Source organism: Chanodichthys erythropterus, chromosome 3 (assembly GCF_024489055.1).
Source record: "Chanodichthys erythropterus isolate Z2021 chromosome 3, ASM2448905v1, whole genome shotgun sequence".
In the NCBI taxonomy this organism is placed as follows: Eukaryota; Metazoa; Chordata; class Actinopteri; order Cypriniformes; family Xenocyprididae; genus Chanodichthys; species Chanodichthys erythropterus.
Window position 1 is genome coordinate 17068792 of NC_090223.1, and position 18233 is coordinate 17087024.

Sequence of the window (18233 nt, forward strand, 5' to 3'; positions counted from 1 at the left end):
CTTGCAGATCCTCTCCAGTTCTGTCAGGTTGGATGGTAAACGTTGGTGGACAGCCATTTTTAGGTCTCTCCAGAGATGCTCAATTGGGTTTAAGTCAGGGCTCTGGCTGGGCCATTCAAGAGCAGTCACAGAGTTGTTGTGAAGCCACTCCTTCGTTATTTTAGCTGTGTGCTTAGGGTCATTGTCTCTTTGGAAGGTAAACCTTCGGCCCAGTCTGAGGTCCTGAGCACTTTGGAGATGGTTTTCGTCCAGGATATCCCTGTACTTGGCCGCATTCATCTTTCCCTCGATTGCCACCAGTCGTCCTGTCCCTGCAGCTGAAAAACACCATGCTTCACTGTTGGGACTGTATTGGACAGGTGATGAGCAGTGCCTGGTTTTCTCCACACATACCGCTTAGAATTAAGGCCAAAAAGTTCTATCTTGGTCTAATCAGACCAGAGAATCTTATTTCTCACCATCTTGGAGTCCTTCAGGTGTTTTTTAGCAAACTCCATGCAGGCTTTCATGTGTCTTGCACTGAGGAGAGGCTTCCGTCGGGCCACTCTGCCATAAAGCCCCGACTGGTGGAGGGCTGCAGTGATGGTTGACTTTCTACAACTTTCTCCCATCTCCCGACTGCATCTCTGGAGCTCAGCCACAGTGATCTTTGGGTTCTTCTTTACCTCTCTCACCAAGGCTCTTCTCCCCCGATAGCTCAGTTTGGCTGGACGGCCAGCTCTAGGAAGGGTTCTGGTCGTCCCAAACGTCTTCCATTTAAGGATTATGGAGGCCACTGTGCTCTTAGGAACCTTAAGTGTAGCATCTTTTTTTGTAACCTTGGCCAGATCTGTGCCTTGCCACAATTCTGTCTCTGAGCTCTTCAGGCAGTTCCTTTGACCTCATGATTCTCATTTGCTCTGACATGCACTGTGAGCTGTAAGGTCTTATATAGACAGGTGTGTGGCTTTCCTAATCAAGTCTGAATCAGTATAATCAAACACAGCTGGACTCAAATGAAGGTGTAGAACCATCTCAAGGATGATCAGAAGAAATGGACAGCACCTGAGTTAAATATATGAGTGTCACAGCAAAGGGTCTGAATACTTAGGACCATGTGATATTTCATTTTTTCTTTTTGAATAAATCTGCAAAAACAATTCTGTGTTTTTCTGTCAATATGGGGTGCTGTGTGTACATTAATGAAAACAAAAATGAACTTAAATGATTTTAGCAAATTGCTGCAATATGATAAAGAGTGAAAAATTTAAGGGGGTCTGAATACTTTCCGTACCCACTGTATTACTTACATTGTGAAGTTTGTGATATTACATGCACAATAATATTAGAAATCAGTGGTATCAGCTTTCATTCTCTGTCTGTGTCTCTCAGGCGTATAAGCGCTCAGAGAGTTCGGAGTTGACCTTCGTCACTGAGTTGGTGAAGAAACTCCTCTTCATCATCGCTCGACCTGCCCGACTTTTGGAGTGTTTGGTGAGAAAATAAGTTTTGTTTGTTCTTTCATCCATTCAAACCTTATTCCTGCTCATCAGATAACATGACATTCCAAACCCCTCTGGACCCAAGCAACACTTTTTTACTCCAATTTTTACTACAACTTCAGAAAAGTATTCTGAGCAAGAGCGAGCTGAACCCGCATTAGCATTTAGATTGAAGCAGCGCGTCACTGTTATCACTGACCTTCTGTGATTCACTGCCTCTAAATCTCAGACAGTCATTTGAAAATGTTTCTGTGCTGCTCCAGGATTAAACCACATGAACGATTCATTATCCCTGTTAAACTGAGGAAGCTCACGAAATGAGCCTCGAGCAAAGTTTTGGGGAGAATGTCCATGTGCTCCAGCAAATGTTCAATTTAATTCGGCTTTATTTATAGACCGTTATAAAAACTATTAGCAACCGGATAGCAACAGTAATAGATGTGGCTCTGACACGTGTGCAGGAGTTCAACCCTGAGGAGTTTTATCATCTGCTGGAGGCGGCTGAAGATCACGCTAAAGAAGGACACCTGATGAAGACCGACATCCCGCGCTACATCATCAGCCAGCTGGGCCTGACGCGAGACCCCCTGGAGGGTGAGGCGCACAATCACACACTAATTACATTATAGAAGATCTGTGTGCGGGTCGCTGACCGACTGTGATGTCTGTGTTTCAGAGATGGTCAGTCGAGAGCACTACGACAGCGAGGGTCCAGTCACACCAGAGACAGATGATTCTGCAGAGGTCTGAACACACACTAACACACACACACACTTGTACATCTATCTTTGTGGGGACATTCATTGACGCATTGCAGTCTCCAGCTCCTTAACCTAACACTATCCATCACAACTAAGTGCCTAACCCGAACCCTTACCCTAAACCTGCCCTTAAAGGGTTAGTTCACCCAAAAAGGAAAATAATGTCATTTATTACTCACCCTCATGTCATTCTACAGCCATAAGACCTTCGTTCATCTTCAGAACACAAATTAAGATATTATTGATGAAATCCGATAGCTCATTGAGGCCTCTATTGAGAGCAAAGCAAAACTCTCAAGGTCCATAAAGCTACTAAAAACATATTTAAATCAGTTCATGTGAGTTCAGTGGTTCAATATTAATATTATAAAGCGACAAGAATACATTTTGTGCATCAAAAAAACTAAATAAAGATTTTTCAACAATATATGGGCCGATTTCAAAACACTGCTCCAGAGCTTTACGAATCGAATCAGTGATTCGGAGAGCCAAAGTCACATGATTTCAGCAGTTTAGCCGTTTGATAGGAGATCCAAATCGCTAATTCGAAACAAAAGATTCGTAAAGCTCAGAAGCTTCATGAAGCAGTGTTTCATGAAGAAAACTTTTTGTGCGCCAAAAAAACTAAATAACAACTTTTCAACAATATCTATATGGGCGATTTCAAAACACTGCTTCATGAAGCTTCTGAGCTTTATGAATCTTTTGTTTCGAATTAGTGATTCGGATCTCCTATCAAACGGCTAAACTGCTGAAATCACGTGACTTTTGCACTCCGATTCACTGATTCGATTCGTAAAGCTCTGAAGCAGTGTTTTGAAATTGGTCCATCACTAGATATTGTTGAAAAGTCATTATTTTGTTTTTTGGCGCACAAAAAGTATTCTTGTCACTTTATAATATTAAGACAGAACCACTGAACTCACATGAACTGTTTTAAATATGTCTTTAGTATCTTTATGGACCTTGAGAGTTTGAATGGCTTTGCTCTCAATAGAGGCCTCACTGAGCCATCGGATTTCATCAACAATATCTTAATTTGTGTTCGGAAGATGAACGAAGGTCTTTACGGCTGTAGAACGACATGAGGGTGAGTAACAAATGACATTAGATTCATTTTTGCATGAACTAACCCTTTAACCTAATTATAACCTAATCGCTAAAACCAAGTCTTGACCCTCAAACAGGCCTTTAAAGGGCTCTCAGAAAGTGAGGACTGGCCAAAATGTCCTCACATTACTCTCTTTGTACTCACACCGATGGTCTAAAACTCAAACCGGTCCTTACAAAGATAGCTGCACTAGTACACACACACACACACACGCACAGTCCCAAGAAACCTGAAAATGATTATCATCTGTTACAAGAGGATAATGACTTCCTGTGCAAATGAGTATAAAGTGTTGTGGGGATTTTTCTCTTTTCCAGGGAAAAATTAAACCCATGAAGCCACCTGGAGAGGCTGATTTCCAGACTATCAAACTGATCAGCAATGGAGCCTACGGGTAAACACACACACACACACACACACACACACAAAGATTTGCACAAAAGATGAACATGACGGCACATACTAGTCGATGAGTTGAATCAACTCCACAGCAACTATATAAATTTATCCACTAACCGTTCAGAAACGTCCAGTTTCATTCTAAAAGTTGTAACTTCTTCCTGAGTCTCTCCATCAGTGTCGACTCCGGTTTGAACAATGTAAGACTGAACACCGTTACTGACAATCCTCATTTTGGCTGCGTGACATTCTCCAGTTTTGTTGTTGTTGAAGCGTGAGCTGTTAAAGCTCCGCCCTCTTCTGGAAAGGGGTCCGGGAGCAGCAGCTCATTTGCATTTAAAGGGACACACACAAAAACTGTGTGTTTTTGCTCACACCCAAATAGGGCAAATTTGACAAGCTATAATAAATGATCTGTGGGGTATTTTGAGCTGAAACTTCACAGACACATTCTGGAGACACCAGAGACTTATATTACTCCTTGAATGGTAGTGTGTCTGTATCTACCTGATAACCAAACACACACAAACACACACACACAAGACAGTGACAGAAGTTACTGTGTGTTTTTCAGTGCGGTGTATCTGGTCCGTCATCTGGAGACCCGGCAGCGCTTCGCTATGAAGAAGATCAACAAACAGAACCTGATTCTGAGGAACCAGGTCCAGCAGGCATTTGTGGAGCGAGACATCCTGACCTTCGCCGAGAACCCGTTCGTGGTCAGCATGTTCTGCTCCTTCGAGACCAGACGACACCTGTGTATGGTCATGGAGTATGTGGAGGGTAAGAAACACTTGCTTTACACATGCTTTAGATAAGTAACAACTCTTGAAGTTGGCATGAAACAACGGTTGCGATCATCTTCTCTTCCCTATTGTGACGTATATCCATGTGAAATGGCTTCTTGAACAAGGGCGTCATCAGAGAAGAGAAGAGGTGCAAGACGGAGAAGTTATTTTGATTATGGAGAAACATCTGAGATGTTAAAGCGATCTCCTCTGTGTTTTTTGTTTCCTGCGGCTCAGGAGGCGACTGCGCAACGCTGCTGAAGAATATCGGAGCGCTACCTGTGGAAATGGCACGCATGTACTTCGCTGAAACCGTCCTGGCACTCGAGTACATTCACAACTATGGAATCGTGCACCGTGATCTCAAACCTGACAAGTAAGAAGCCTCCTAGTGGACGAGACGAAATCTGAATATATCTGTTTAATGATGAGGGCAGTGAGCGTTTAATTTACTAAATGACCCTGCACATTCAATTTAATGATTGCTGGGATTCATTTGCCATCTGCTGGGCGGTGACAGACACTTCCTGTGTGAGATTAATGAAAATCTTTTCATTTGGGCAGATTGTGTTATATAATTAAACACGTCAGAACTGCCGCTCAGCTTGACAGTGTGCGTTTGTGTTGCTGTGTCACATGATCTCTGTTTGTTTCTCTCCGTCAGTCTGCTCATCACGTCCATGGGTCACATTAAACTCACTGATTTCGGTTTGTCTAAAATGGGTCTCATGAGTCTCACCACAAACCTGTATGAGGGACACATCGAGAAGGACACCAGGGAGTTCCTGGATAAACAGGTACAAGAAAATACTATGTCTTTTAAAATAAGTAAATATTGTATTACAGCGATCACAGACAGGGTCCAAATGACACAAAATGGCAATTTTCATTATTCATGAAATCTTTAAATTATTATATTGTGTCTGTTTAGTGTTAGTTAAGAATTAATGCCAGTGTCACAAATTGCCAGTAAGCAACAGCTACATTCTAAAAATAATTCCAAACACTTAAGCAACTTGTTAGCAATGCCTCAGCCATTTCCTTAGCAATGGTGGAAAGTTTTGTATTCATAAACACCACTTTCATTTTTTCAGGAAATATACAAGTGTAGTTGGTTAATAATTTTTTGACCCCAGGTCTGTGGCACCCCGGAGTACATCGCCCCGGAGGTGATCCTGCGGCAGGGCTATGGGAAGCCGGTGGACTGGTGGGCCATGGGCATCATTCTCTATGAGTTCCTGGTGGGCTGTGTGCCATTCTTCGGCGACACACCGGAGGAGCTGTTCGGTCAGGTGATCTCAGGTAAAGACGCACCTACAAACAACCAACATCACAACATCAGATATTTTACACAGTGAAACTTTCTCATGAATCAAAGTCAGAAAAGGAAAAGATGTATACAATGCATACAATGTAAAATATATATAATGAAAATATAGATATAGAAGCAAACAATAGAAATAATCACATTAAGCAGTGAACCTTTAACAGGAAATTCCAAAAACATAAAAAGCAAACAAATAGTCATATTTTAAATAAATATATTTTGTTTCAAGGATGTTTTACTAGAAAATAAGACAAAATACTGAATATGAAAAATATAGTGTTATTGTATATAACCTAAAGTGTGTGTGTGTGTGTAGATGATATCGTGTGGCCCGATGAGGACGACGCTCTCCCCGCTGACGCGCAGCACCTGATCTCATCTCTACTGCAGACCAGCCCGCTGCTCAGACTGGGCACAGGTAAACTCATACACCTGTAGTCATGTGACCCTGAACACACGCTGATGCACTCTGACCATTAGAGCTGTATTATAACACTGTTCATTTGGGCTCTAAATCTGGGTGTATGAACCGTGTCTGAAGCATTTTGCCATCGTGTAAATAATGACTTATGAATAATGACTTATGAATGATAAGAATATTTCTTTGCAGAAGAATAGTTTAAAACTTAAACCCCAGTCCATTTGTGCACAATAAAACACTGAAGGAGGGACTCCAGGTCTGAATACCATAGCAACAACATAATAACCCCCAGAATAACCCAGCAACACCCTAGCAACCACCCAGAACTCCTTAGAAACATCCTAGAAACCACATAGTAGCACATTTAACAAATCAGAACTGCCTACACATAGTATACACTAAAACAACCTAGCAACCACTCAGAACATCTTAGAAACACCTAGTAGCAAGTTTAACGCCACCCAGTAACACCTAACTGCATAGCATGCACTAAATAACACCCTCGCAACCACCTAGCAACACCTTTGCAACCACCCAGAAAACCTCAGAAACCACCTAGCAAAAACATAGTAGCAAGTTTAAAACTACTCAGAACCGCCCAACAACCCCATAAATTTAATTTAAAACATCCTGGTGACCACTTAGCAACATCTTAGCAACCACTCAGAACACCTTAGCAACCACCTAGCAATCCATAGCAAGTTCAAATCACATAATACAATCACATTATATTCACTGAAAGTATCCACCTAACAACACCCTAGCAACCACTCAGAACACCTTAGAAACCACCTTGCATCCATATTATAGCAAGTTTAAAATCTCTCATCTAACAACCCCATAATATGCACTAAAACACCTTAGTATCCATCTAGCAACACCCTAGCAAGCATTCAGAACACCTTAGAAAGCCACCTTGCATACATGTAGTAGCAAGTTTAAAATCTCTCAACCAACAACCCCATAATATGCAGTAAAATACCTTAGTATCCACCTAACAACCAGTCAGAACACCAAGCAACCACCTAGCAAGTTTAAACCACTCAGAATCACCTAATAACCCCATAGTATGCACTCTTGTAACCACCTAGCAATGGCCTAGCAAGCCTATTCTAGACCATTTTAGCAACCACACAATATCTAATGAAAATATAAATATCTACATTTGATTATTTGTGGAGCACTGATTGTCTTTTATCATGTTACTGTTGCGTGGGTCATTGTTCTGCATACACTGAATGGAGTGGTGTGTTTGTGCGCAGGTGGAGCATTTGAGGTGAAGCAGCATCCGTTTTTCTGTGATCTGGACTGGAGCAGTCTACTCCGACAAAAAGCCGAGTTCATCCCTCATCTGGAGTCGGAGGAGGACACCAGCTACTTCGACAGTGAGTGATGGACGGATGGATTATGTGTGTGTTTATGCTGGTGTTTGTTAAGGCCCCGATATATTTCATGCGAAATCGAAGAACAAACTGCTTTGATGTCATTTCAAACCCAGTCAGGCAAAAACTCTTGTAATTCTCATTTCATGTAATTTTCATGTTAAAAGTGTGTGTTTTCCGCCAGGTGACAGAAATCCTCCACTAAACCATGGCACATTTTTCACATTATCTCCATGAATGAAAATGATTAATGTAGATCTTTGTATATTGCAAAAACGTAGTTAAAAAATAAGTGTTTAAAACATCCCGGGACTGAGCCCCCCTAATATTGAAATCCTAGAATCGGCCCTGGCGCTCAGCACATGTTAACATTTTCATCTAAACACTGTTTCAGCGCGATCAGAGCGATATCATCACGTTCACTCATACGATGAGGACGACACCAATGACGACGAGCCAGTGGAGATTCACCACTTCTCCTCCTGCTCTCCACGCTTCAGCAAGGTTAGACCTCGCTCATGAGAATCATACACACACCTAATGTACACCTTCCAAACCTGTACGAACCTGTACTAAAGTACGAACTTCCCAAGGAAGTTCTGCTAATTAGACAGTACTGAGGATTATGGGTAATGTAGTCTATTCCAGGAATCATGTAATGTGTCTGAATCACAGGTGTACAGCAGCATGGAGCATCTGTCCCAGCTGGAGCACAAGCCTGTGGTGACCCGCCGAGAGCCCAAAGCTCACAGAGAAGATCGTAGCAAGAGAGAGAGTCTGGGCAGCCTGACCCTCCGAGACAAGACCTGGAGAACCGGATCCCCTGAGATGTAAGACAGACAACATAACAACCTCCCAGAAAAGCCCAGCAGCCACTTAGAACACCTTAGAAACCACATTTAAGAACTTACCCATTTACCCAGAACTGCCTAACAACTGCATAGCATGCACTAAAACGCCCTAGGAACCACCTAGCAACCACATAATAGCATGTATAACACCACTCAGAACTGCATAGCATGTGCTAAAAACACCCTTACAGCCACCTAGCAACATCATAGCGACCACTTAGAACACCATAGAAACCACCTAACAACCACATAATTGCACATTTAAAACCACTCAGTACTGTCTAAGTAACAACTGCATATAGCATGCACTAAAACACCCTAGCAACACACTAGAAACCACATAGCAACCACAAGTTTAACCAATCAAGTTTAAAACCACTCAGAACCTCATTAAAAGCACATAGCAATGAAAAAATCCCAGTAACCACATAGCAACACCTCAACAACCACTCAGAACACCTTAGCAAAGACACAGTAACAAGTTTAAAACACTCAGAACCACAACCACATAGCAATGTACTAAAAACACCCTACCAACACCCTATTAACACCATAGCAACCACTTAGAACACCATAGAAACCACCTAACCAATACATAGTTGCACATTTAAAACCACTCAGAACTGCCTAAGTAACAACTGCATATAGCATGCACTAAAACACCCTAACAACACCCTAGAAACCACATAGCAACAAAGCAAAGTTTAACTGCATTAAAAGCACATAGCAATGTACTAAAACATATAACCACATAGCAACACCTTAACAACCACTAAGAACACCTTAGGAATTACCTAGCAAACACATAATTTCACATTTAAAACCACTCAGAACCACAACCACAAAGCAATGCACTAAAAACACCCTAGCAATCTTATAGCAACGCTTTAACAACCACTCAGAACATCTTAAAAATCACCTAGCAACTGCATAGTAGCAAATTTAAAACCACTCAGAACCCCAACAACCACATAGCAATGCACTAAAACATCCCAGTTATCAAAAAGCAATGCCCTCGCAACCACTCAGAACATCTTAGAAACCATTTAGAGCCCTTGAGCATTATCAACCTTATTATGTCTTAAGAAAGTATTAAAATGTTGTTTTGATGTTTGTTATTAGCACTTTTAATTGATTGTCCTAAAAACCGCCGATGATGCTCCTTTCTCTGTGTAGGAAGCGTTTGTCGTGTTCAGAATCATCTTTCACTGAGTCAGACTCCAGCCCTCCAGGAGCACGTCGGCGTTTCTCAGCGCTGATGGACACGCACCGCTTCGCTTCTCCACTAGAGGGAGGCGGTGACGTGCACACACGCCAGCCAGCGATCAAAGTCAGGGGTACGTCACTAGAGGGCGCCAGCATGCCCGTCAGCTCCAGTCTGCTGGAGTCCAGCTCTGCAGCATCAGTGGGACATCCTGGAGGTGATTTGGTTTTCAAAAAAAGAGAATCATTTCATACATTATACTGTTGTGCAGTCTAAAATTAATATTCACCTTGGGTGATCTTCCTGTTTCTCAGATAAACTTCTGCGGCCCGCCGATGCCACCACAACAGCAGTGCCTCTGCACGTGCCAGACTCCTTTGGGCCTCGAGTCGGAAGTGAACTCGTTTTACGAAGAGCTCAACATCATCAGATTTCCACCGACAGTGAGAAACGCACCGCGACTCGCTCCGGCACCAAAGTCATAAAGTCAGCCTCTGCCACGGCCCTGTCTGTCATCATACCTGCAGGTGAGCACATTAATTACTACAGACAGCTTTGTTCATGCTTTTATAAAATCATGGGGTTTGTGTTTTCTTTAATATTGAGCCTTTTTGTGGGCCTCATTTATGAAACATGCACATTTCTGTATAAAGCCATTCATAAAAAACATTCTTATGTACATTATTTCATGCAAGTTCTGTGTAAAAAAAATTGTTTGGTTTTATTTTTTCCTTCTGTAGTTGAGCAGCATGGTACGTCTCCATTGGCCAGTCCCATGTCTCCTCGCTCCATCTCGTCCAATCCCTCGTCTCGTGACTCATCTCCGAGTCGCGATTACTCACCTACGGTCAACATCCTGCGCTCACCGATCACCATCCATCGCTCTGGGAAGAAGTACGGCTTCACGCTGCGCGCCATCAGAGTTTACATGGGCGACAGTAACGTGTACAGTGTGCATCACATGGTCTGGGTACGAACGGATTCTGATTTTATTGACGTTCTACTGATTTTATTGCTGTAGAATGTGTTGCATATGATTGACATTGGTTTCTTCCAATCATAGCATGTAGAGTGTGGCGGGCCAGCCCAGGAGGCGGGGCTTTGTGCCGGTGACCTCATTACCCATGTGAACGGGGAGTCTGTGCATGGATTGGTCCACACAGAGGTGGTGGAGCTCATTCTAAAGGTACGGGCATTACAAACAGATCTGTTGTTTCATGATAATTACTTTCTAGAGATAACTTTAATGTGGTACATTTGGTTTTCAGAGTGGCAGCAAAGTAACAGTGACGACTACTCCATTCGAAAACACGTCCATAAAGATTGGGCCTGCCAGGAAGCTGAGCTACAAAGCCAAGATGGCCAGACGCAATAAGAAGTCAGTAGCAAAAGATGGACAAGAGAGGTCAGAAAGAGTGAATGCCTTCACATAATATATACACCTCATTTATATAATTGCTTTACTCAATTAGTCCCTCTCTTTCTGTCTGCAGTAAGAAGCGTAGCTCTCTCTTTCGTAAGATCACAAAACAGTCAAACCTGCTTCACACCAGTCGTAGTCTGTCCTCTCTGAATCGCTCGCTGTCATCTGGAGACAGTCTGCCTGGATCGCCAACACACAACCTGTCTGCTCGCTCACCAACACAGACGTACCGCTCTCCTCCAGACTCCACCTACCTTGGTCAGAGCTCCTCCTACTGCTTTATGATGTTTAATCTTATTGGCTGAATCTGTGGTGTCATTTATACTTGTATTATTTAATCAAAATAAGTGTTTCTAGAGTTTCCCAAACAAGTGGACACATACCCATGGGGGTTCATTATGATAAAAATCAATCAAATGTTAAATTTAATTAAATAAACGTACAATTTAAAAAAAAGAAGCAAAAAATACCTCTTTATTCTTATGTTTTGCAAATTTATGTTATTGTTATTAGTAGTAGCAGTAGTAAGTCAATTTATTATTTATTATATGCATTATTTATTAAATGTATACTTACATTTTACTACTTTTATTACTTTAGCTTGACTGATTAAGATTATGCTAGTATGAAAATGAAAATTCAATACATTCCATTCATGTTTATACATTTTTTGCATGCATTTTTGCATTACAGTAATAACAGCAGTACACAAGGGGGCAATAGAGTTACAGTTTAATGTTTGTAACTGGATGGTTTGTATTGGTAATCGCACACCTTGCTTTAAACATGTTGACTATAGAAGACTGTTATAGTTCCATTTGCAACAGTGCTGAGAATGCAAAGCATACATAAAAATGCTTGTTCCTTATGGCAGAGTCCAATGTCTCTGAAGATCAAGCTTGAAGCTAGAAGCATCTGTGTTGATATAACAAGAGTATGATTGGGGTCTATGTGTTTGAACAATTGTATTATGTACAGTACATGCAAGAATGTCCAGTAGCTCCTCACTGCAGAACACGAGACCCAGAATCCAGATCCAGGGGGTAGAGACTGGTAGGTTTAGGGATATGTAAAGTGTGAGGAGTTGGATCCAGATCCAGGGGGTGGAGATGGGTAGGTTTAGGGTTCAAGGGGTAGAGACGGGTAGGTTTAGGTTGAGGGATATGTTAAGTGTGAGGAGTTGGATCCAGATCCAGGGTATTGAGATGGGTAGGTTTAGGGATTAGGGGGTGGAGATGGGTAGGTTTAGGAATATGTAAAGTGGGAGGAGTTGGATTTGGATTCAACTTCACCCCCTGGATCTTGTGTTCTGCAGTGAGGACCATCTCAGAATGTCTGGTTACAAAATAACTCCTTTCTAGAGAAAAAAAGTAGAATTTTGCCATGTTTTGATTAAACCTTGCTGCCTCACATGTACTTAAGTGACAATTGACCTACTGAAGATGATATTTCTGATGATATTTCGTTTTCCAGCAGACGTGCTTTAAAATGAACTTAATTAGCCTTTGATATTTAACTTCATTCAGTGTTTAGGTGTTTTGACTGATTATTATGTGCCCTTTACACGTTTCTTTGAGGTTCTGACCTGGTCCTGTCCTTGTCCTTTCAGGCACATCGTCTCAAAGCAGCTCTCCTGCGTCCAGCACACCAAACTCGCCTGCGACGTCTCAGCACATGCGGCCAAGCTCTCTTTACGGTCTTTCACCCAAACTCCACCGGCAGTACCGTTCTGCTCGCTGCAAATCTGCCGGGAACATTCCTCTGTCCCCACTGGCTCACACGCCATCCCCCACTTCATCCTCCCCACCGCCCATTGCTGGACACACTGTCGGCAGCTCCAATACCACCCAGGCCTTCCCTGCCAAGCTCCATGCCTCTCCTCCGATCACACGCCCCCGGCCCAAGAGCGCAGAACCACCCCGTTCCCCTCTCCTCCAACGGGTGCAGTCCACCGAGAAGCTTGGCCCGGCCCCTCCACCTTCATTCCCATCCTCCTCATCTTCTGTGGGCTCAGACAGGAAGGGAGGGCTTTGCGTGCCCATGAGGAAGCACGGTTTGGATGTTGTGCATGCAGAATACCGCCGGGAATCATTCCACTGTGAGCACGCTCTCCAGAGTCTGATGGAGATCGAGGGGGAGAATACACCTGGGGCTCCACCCTCTCCACCCGACCAGACGCCAACGCACACGCCCATCCAGCGCACGTTGAGTCCGGCAAAGCATTTCGGAAGGCAGGACTCAATGGCGGATCGAGAGTCTGAGGGTAAAATGAAAAAGCCCGACTCAAGTGAAGCAGTTTTAAGAACTGCATCAAAACACGAACCAGTAGCAACCACCTTGGATCCTAAATCAACCCAGTTGGCCGAAACACCTCAGAAGGAGAAAGTGGCCTCCAAGTCTGACTCTTCTCAAGTCTCAGTCATCTCAACAGTGAAGGAGGCAGCCAGGGATGTGGGTAAGAGTGAATCTCTTTGCATCCCATCTGCAATGGGATGTGGCTCCAAGACCCCAAATTGGACGCCAATTATCAAGAGCTCTGGAGCACAGGAATCCAAACCCCATAGCCTTCAAACCGAGGGTCCTAAAGGGCTGGAGAATGGCAAAGACACCGAAAAGATCACATTGAAGGAGAAAACTGCACCCACAGTAGCTCCAGAAGCAAGCAAGTCAGGTAAAGGACCTCTGAGTGTTGAGGGGACTGGACCTAGTTCTGTTGGTGCACCTAAAGTCTCAGAAGCCATTCCTGTCCTGTCCAAAACCATTGAAGAACGGGTTCAAACCCCATCGGGGTCAACCAGAGCCCCTCAAGAGGAAAGATGTCGGCTAGAAGCAGTTGAGGAGTCTCCAACCGCCAAGTCGCCCTGCACAAGCAAATCACGTGCCGTATCTCCAGGCGACAGGTCCAGCTTTGTGACACAGCTCACCAGTGTAGCTAAAACTGTGCTTGGGCCGATGAAGTTGGGCTCTCAGGATGGCGGGAAGGCAAAGGACAGCTCCAAAACCAATGAGGACAAACGAGCCGCCACATTGGGAAAGTCAGAGGCCTCGTCTGGGAGTCGTCGTGGGCTGACGGGAACTTGGCCTGGTCCTGGATCATCAAAGCCTGAAAAGGCAACAAAGAGCTCTTCCAAACATTCATAATATTCTAATAGGTATATTCTGTTCGGAACTTTGAATGGGATGCGTTCCCAGTATTTGTCCAAATGCAGACTGTTCAAAAGACTCTACAGCCATCAAACCAAGATATAAACAAGAAAAAAAAAATCGCAGACAAGTAAAGGTGCTTCAAAATAATCATTGTCAAATATGTTTGTGCATATGGCGTAAGAGTATATGCACCATCATATGCAGATGTAGAACAAATAAGTATGTCTCTCTAGATGCATGTTACATGTATATTGTGAATAGAAGAGTCAAAAAAATAAGATATGAAGACCTAATGCTAGTGAACACTGCACATCCAATCATTCCTGCCAGGTCTGTAGAGGGCATGTACTTTCATTCATCACCATATCAACCAAACAGTTTGTCAGATTTAGAATTGAGAGATAGTTAAAGTGTTTGTTTATAAAGTGACCGACACATGTATCTAAACAATCTCATTCCAGTACCTCAGCTATACTGTTAAACTGCCAACAGTAGCGCTATAACTAATGCCTGAGGCAACAGAATGACTAACAAGATGTTTGGGAAGGTGAAACTGGTGAAAATGGGAAATGATTGTTGCACAAGGACAGAAGCATGTGAATAAGTGCTTGTTTCTGCTGTCTTAATTACATTTGCACTGGAAATGCCAAGCAAAAGTCAACATGAAATCTAAATTGACCATATTTACTTTAGTAATGCATGTTCCTGGTGTTATTGTGCACGATTCATCAGTGCACGACTTTCCTTTTCGGCTAACATTACCTTGGCCGTACACCAACAGATCTTAGTCAGGGTAGCGACATATTTAATTTTTGACAGGAAGTACAGTGTGTTTAATGGATTGCAATGTTATTTAATCTGTGTAAAATTCAACCCTATCTAAGGTCTATACTCAAAAAGCTACTTTGTAGGAAATGCAGCCTTTCTAAAATCTTGCCACAAGTCAATGCAGCAATTTAAAGCCAGTTAGCATTATGGCAATAATAGCAAGTAGAAGTAGATTATGGAAGTAAAACTGGTTGCAGATGTCGTTTCATGTTGACTTTTATGTGGCTAAATATAAATGTCTGGAAAGAAGAAAAGAGAGTATATAGTTGAATTTGCCACTCTTGAGACTAAAGGGAAAACCTCAAGGATGGTATTGTTATGAAGTGATATTGAGATTATTAGACAAACTCTATGAAGAAAATAGGTCACTATTTGATGTCATCCTGTTAGATTATATTAATAGGCCAGTAAATGCACTGTGGATTATACACTTGAATTCTTACAAAGCCTGAATTATCCTTTAGTATATGCAGAAGAGTTTGTGAAGTATGAGGTCGTCCATGTGTAGATGTGTTTAATTTTAATCCATTCAGGGCTTTTAATTCACTTTTTGCTACATATTAGTGATCTTTTATAAGAATTTATTACGTAGTAGGTTGACATGTAAATGTCTAGTGGTTTGCAAGAGAAGAAACGATGTTTTGGAAGTGGCTTCATGTTACATGTGGAATTGATTTAATCTGTTTACACTTTAAAATACTCAGTCACTATCATGTTTGTGTGAACGTCCTTTTGGAGACTTTGTGTGTAGTGAATCTAGCGATGTCTTAGGAGTACTTGGTGCCACGTTAGCGCAGTGATTATCCAAATCAGCTGATCCTTGATTGACTGTCTTTTGCCAATATAGAACTTTACACTTTACCCAAATGTTAACCTTTAGAGGGAGAAACAAATGATGGACTGAATTTTGGCTGGTATTAACATGGTCTTTTAGACATTGTACTATGATAATACCATTTTTTTGGACATAAACCATGGTATTTCCCTGAATATACATAGATATGGTAATGATTCAGTACCATGGTATACAGTATATCAGGAACCATCATTATGCCATAGTAACACCACCATACTTTTTGTCAAGATAACATCATTTTTAATATGCTTTTAATATTTGGGTAATGTGTATATGCCTTCAAGACATGTTTTCATATTTATTTGTGCTGTAAAGTGTGTGTAGGATAGACATGTCAGTTTCTGTCTATGTGTGTTTAGATTCTGTAGAGACAGTTACTTGCGCAAGAGTTCAAGCAATGTTACAGAATGCACTTTATTGATTTTTCTCTTTGTATTTATTTATACGTTTATAATTTTATTTGAATGATTTTTGCCCTGTTTGATTATTAAAATAGAAGGTTGTATGTTGCCCTTTGAAACTACGCTGCTTTGCATAAATCTTCCTCTTAACTGTTTTACCTGTGAATTTTTTTGTACATTCACTTCTTATATCATTGTTTATTTACAGTTTTTATATGATTTCTCACCTCAGGCAATGTTATAAACTAATGCAATTTAAAAAATAATAATAATAAAGTGCAGTAATAATAAAGAAGCCAATCACATCTTTGGTTTTGAGTTGTTTGTCGTCTTGCATGCGTTCCTAGATACATGTTAGATTATAAATGAGTTTGAAATATCGATTGGTTTGGAAGATGACAAATAACATGCACATCAAGATTATAGTTTAAAAATTGGGGAGAGTGGGGTAAGATGAGCCATTTTTTTTACTTATGTGGTCCTCAAGATAAGGGAAAATGAGGCAGAAGTACAATGAAAGTAATTTCAGGATGTTTCATTTAATTTTTTAAAGCTAAATTAAACAACATAAAACGAACCAAATGAAGTCGAAATTTCAGTATGTTTAATTGTTTGCATTTCTGAAACAATACAGTATGTTGAACATCAAAGTTGTAACCTTCCCATAAACAGACTAAACAGAGTTTGTTGAGTAAAATTAAATAAAAACTAATAAGAATGAATGTCACTGAAACTAATAAACATTTTAGTCAAAAGGTTCTTGACATGGTAGTTTTTCTGCAATGTCGACCATGTTAGGCCATTAGAGACTACTGGTGTAAAGATATATATGATTAAACATCCTCTGGTTTGTATCAGAGAAGGATTTGGTGTACTTGTACACTGTTCCTATCAAATAAACTCAAAAATAAAGAGTAACTACACCAGTTGTGTAATATTACATTGAAATGACACCAGTTTATACCTCAGATTTAACTCATATTCAGTGCCTTATGGGGGGGTAAGTTAAACACTGGCTCAGTTTACCCCACAGCATTTGGCTTACTTTGCCCCATAGCTGCCATTTTAGGAAAAGCTAGCTAACTTACCAATTCAGAATAATATTTAGCTAAATAAATTGTATATGTGTCACAAACATTTTTAGACCTGGACAAATTTGCTTTGATGAAACAGCCATTATATCTGTAGTGTTAAAATGTTACTTTGACAAGTAAGTTGCAGTATTTTAAAGTAAATCAGTGACTTTCACTCCTCCCATGTGCTTCTTTTCACAGTCTGGCAGAAATGATGGGTGCTTCTAAAATATATGGTCACATGACAATAAAATGGTACGATTGCCAAGATACAGGGGGTGGGTCAACTTACCCACTGGCTCATCTTACCCCACTCTTCCCTATATAGCCTATGTATAAGCAGAATTGCCGTTAAAATTCACAGACTGGGACAAATAATTTTTGTACAGGCCCTAACCAGGTCATGTGGCGTCACAATTATTTAATATGTTTGCCCAGTTACCATAAGTTCATAAAATACGATACCATAACTGTAAAATATTATAAAAATGTTTTAAATTAAGTCATAACTTCATACTTTTGTGTAGTCTGTTATAACATAATCTTTTACAGTACATGTCGTGAACTATCCTAATGTAATAGCTGAGTTTGAAATATTGATTATTTAGCAGTAGTTCGCATGTGATTTAACACAAATAAATCCATACAGGTACAAACTCTTACCGTTTTCTGTTATCTTAGTCAGAACAGACGTGTAATAGGATTAAACCCAGTATAGCCATAATATACTTATTCAGGACAATTCCAGTTCTACATAGACACTCAAGTGACCAATCAGAG

At 41.3% G+C, this 18233-nt stretch overlaps 1 protein-coding gene across 1 annotated transcript in view; it reads left to right on the forward strand.

Moving 5' to 3' along the window:
- mast1b (microtubule associated serine/threonine kinase 1b) overlaps positions 1–14289 on the forward strand; it is a 40257-nt gene extending 25968 nt beyond the window's left edge. Inside the window, exons 9-27 of the mRNA XM_067370903.1 lie at positions 1372–1473; positions 1943–2075; positions 2158–2225; positions 3671–3747; positions 4327–4535; positions 4778–4916; positions 5205–5337; positions 5677–5842; positions 6184–6285; positions 7551–7673; positions 8065–8174; positions 8346–8500; positions 9698–9942; positions 10040–10252; positions 10466–10695; positions 10789–10911; positions 10994–11130; positions 11219–11406; positions 12758–14289. Of these exons, the coding sequence (XP_067227004.1) occupies positions 1372–1473; positions 1943–2075; positions 2158–2225; positions 3671–3747; positions 4327–4535; positions 4778–4916; positions 5205–5337; positions 5677–5842; positions 6184–6285; positions 7551–7673; positions 8065–8174; positions 8346–8500; positions 9698–9942; positions 10040–10252; positions 10466–10695; positions 10789–10911; positions 10994–11130; positions 11219–11406; positions 12758–14289 (4185 nt within the window). The remainder of the gene's footprint in view (positions 1–1371; positions 1474–1942; positions 2076–2157; positions 2226–3670; positions 3748–4326; positions 4536–4777; positions 4917–5204; positions 5338–5676; positions 5843–6183; positions 6286–7550; positions 7674–8064; positions 8175–8345; positions 8501–9697; positions 9943–10039; positions 10253–10465; positions 10696–10788; positions 10912–10993; positions 11131–11218; positions 11407–12757) is intronic.
- Positions 14290–18233: the final 3944 nt, after the last annotated feature.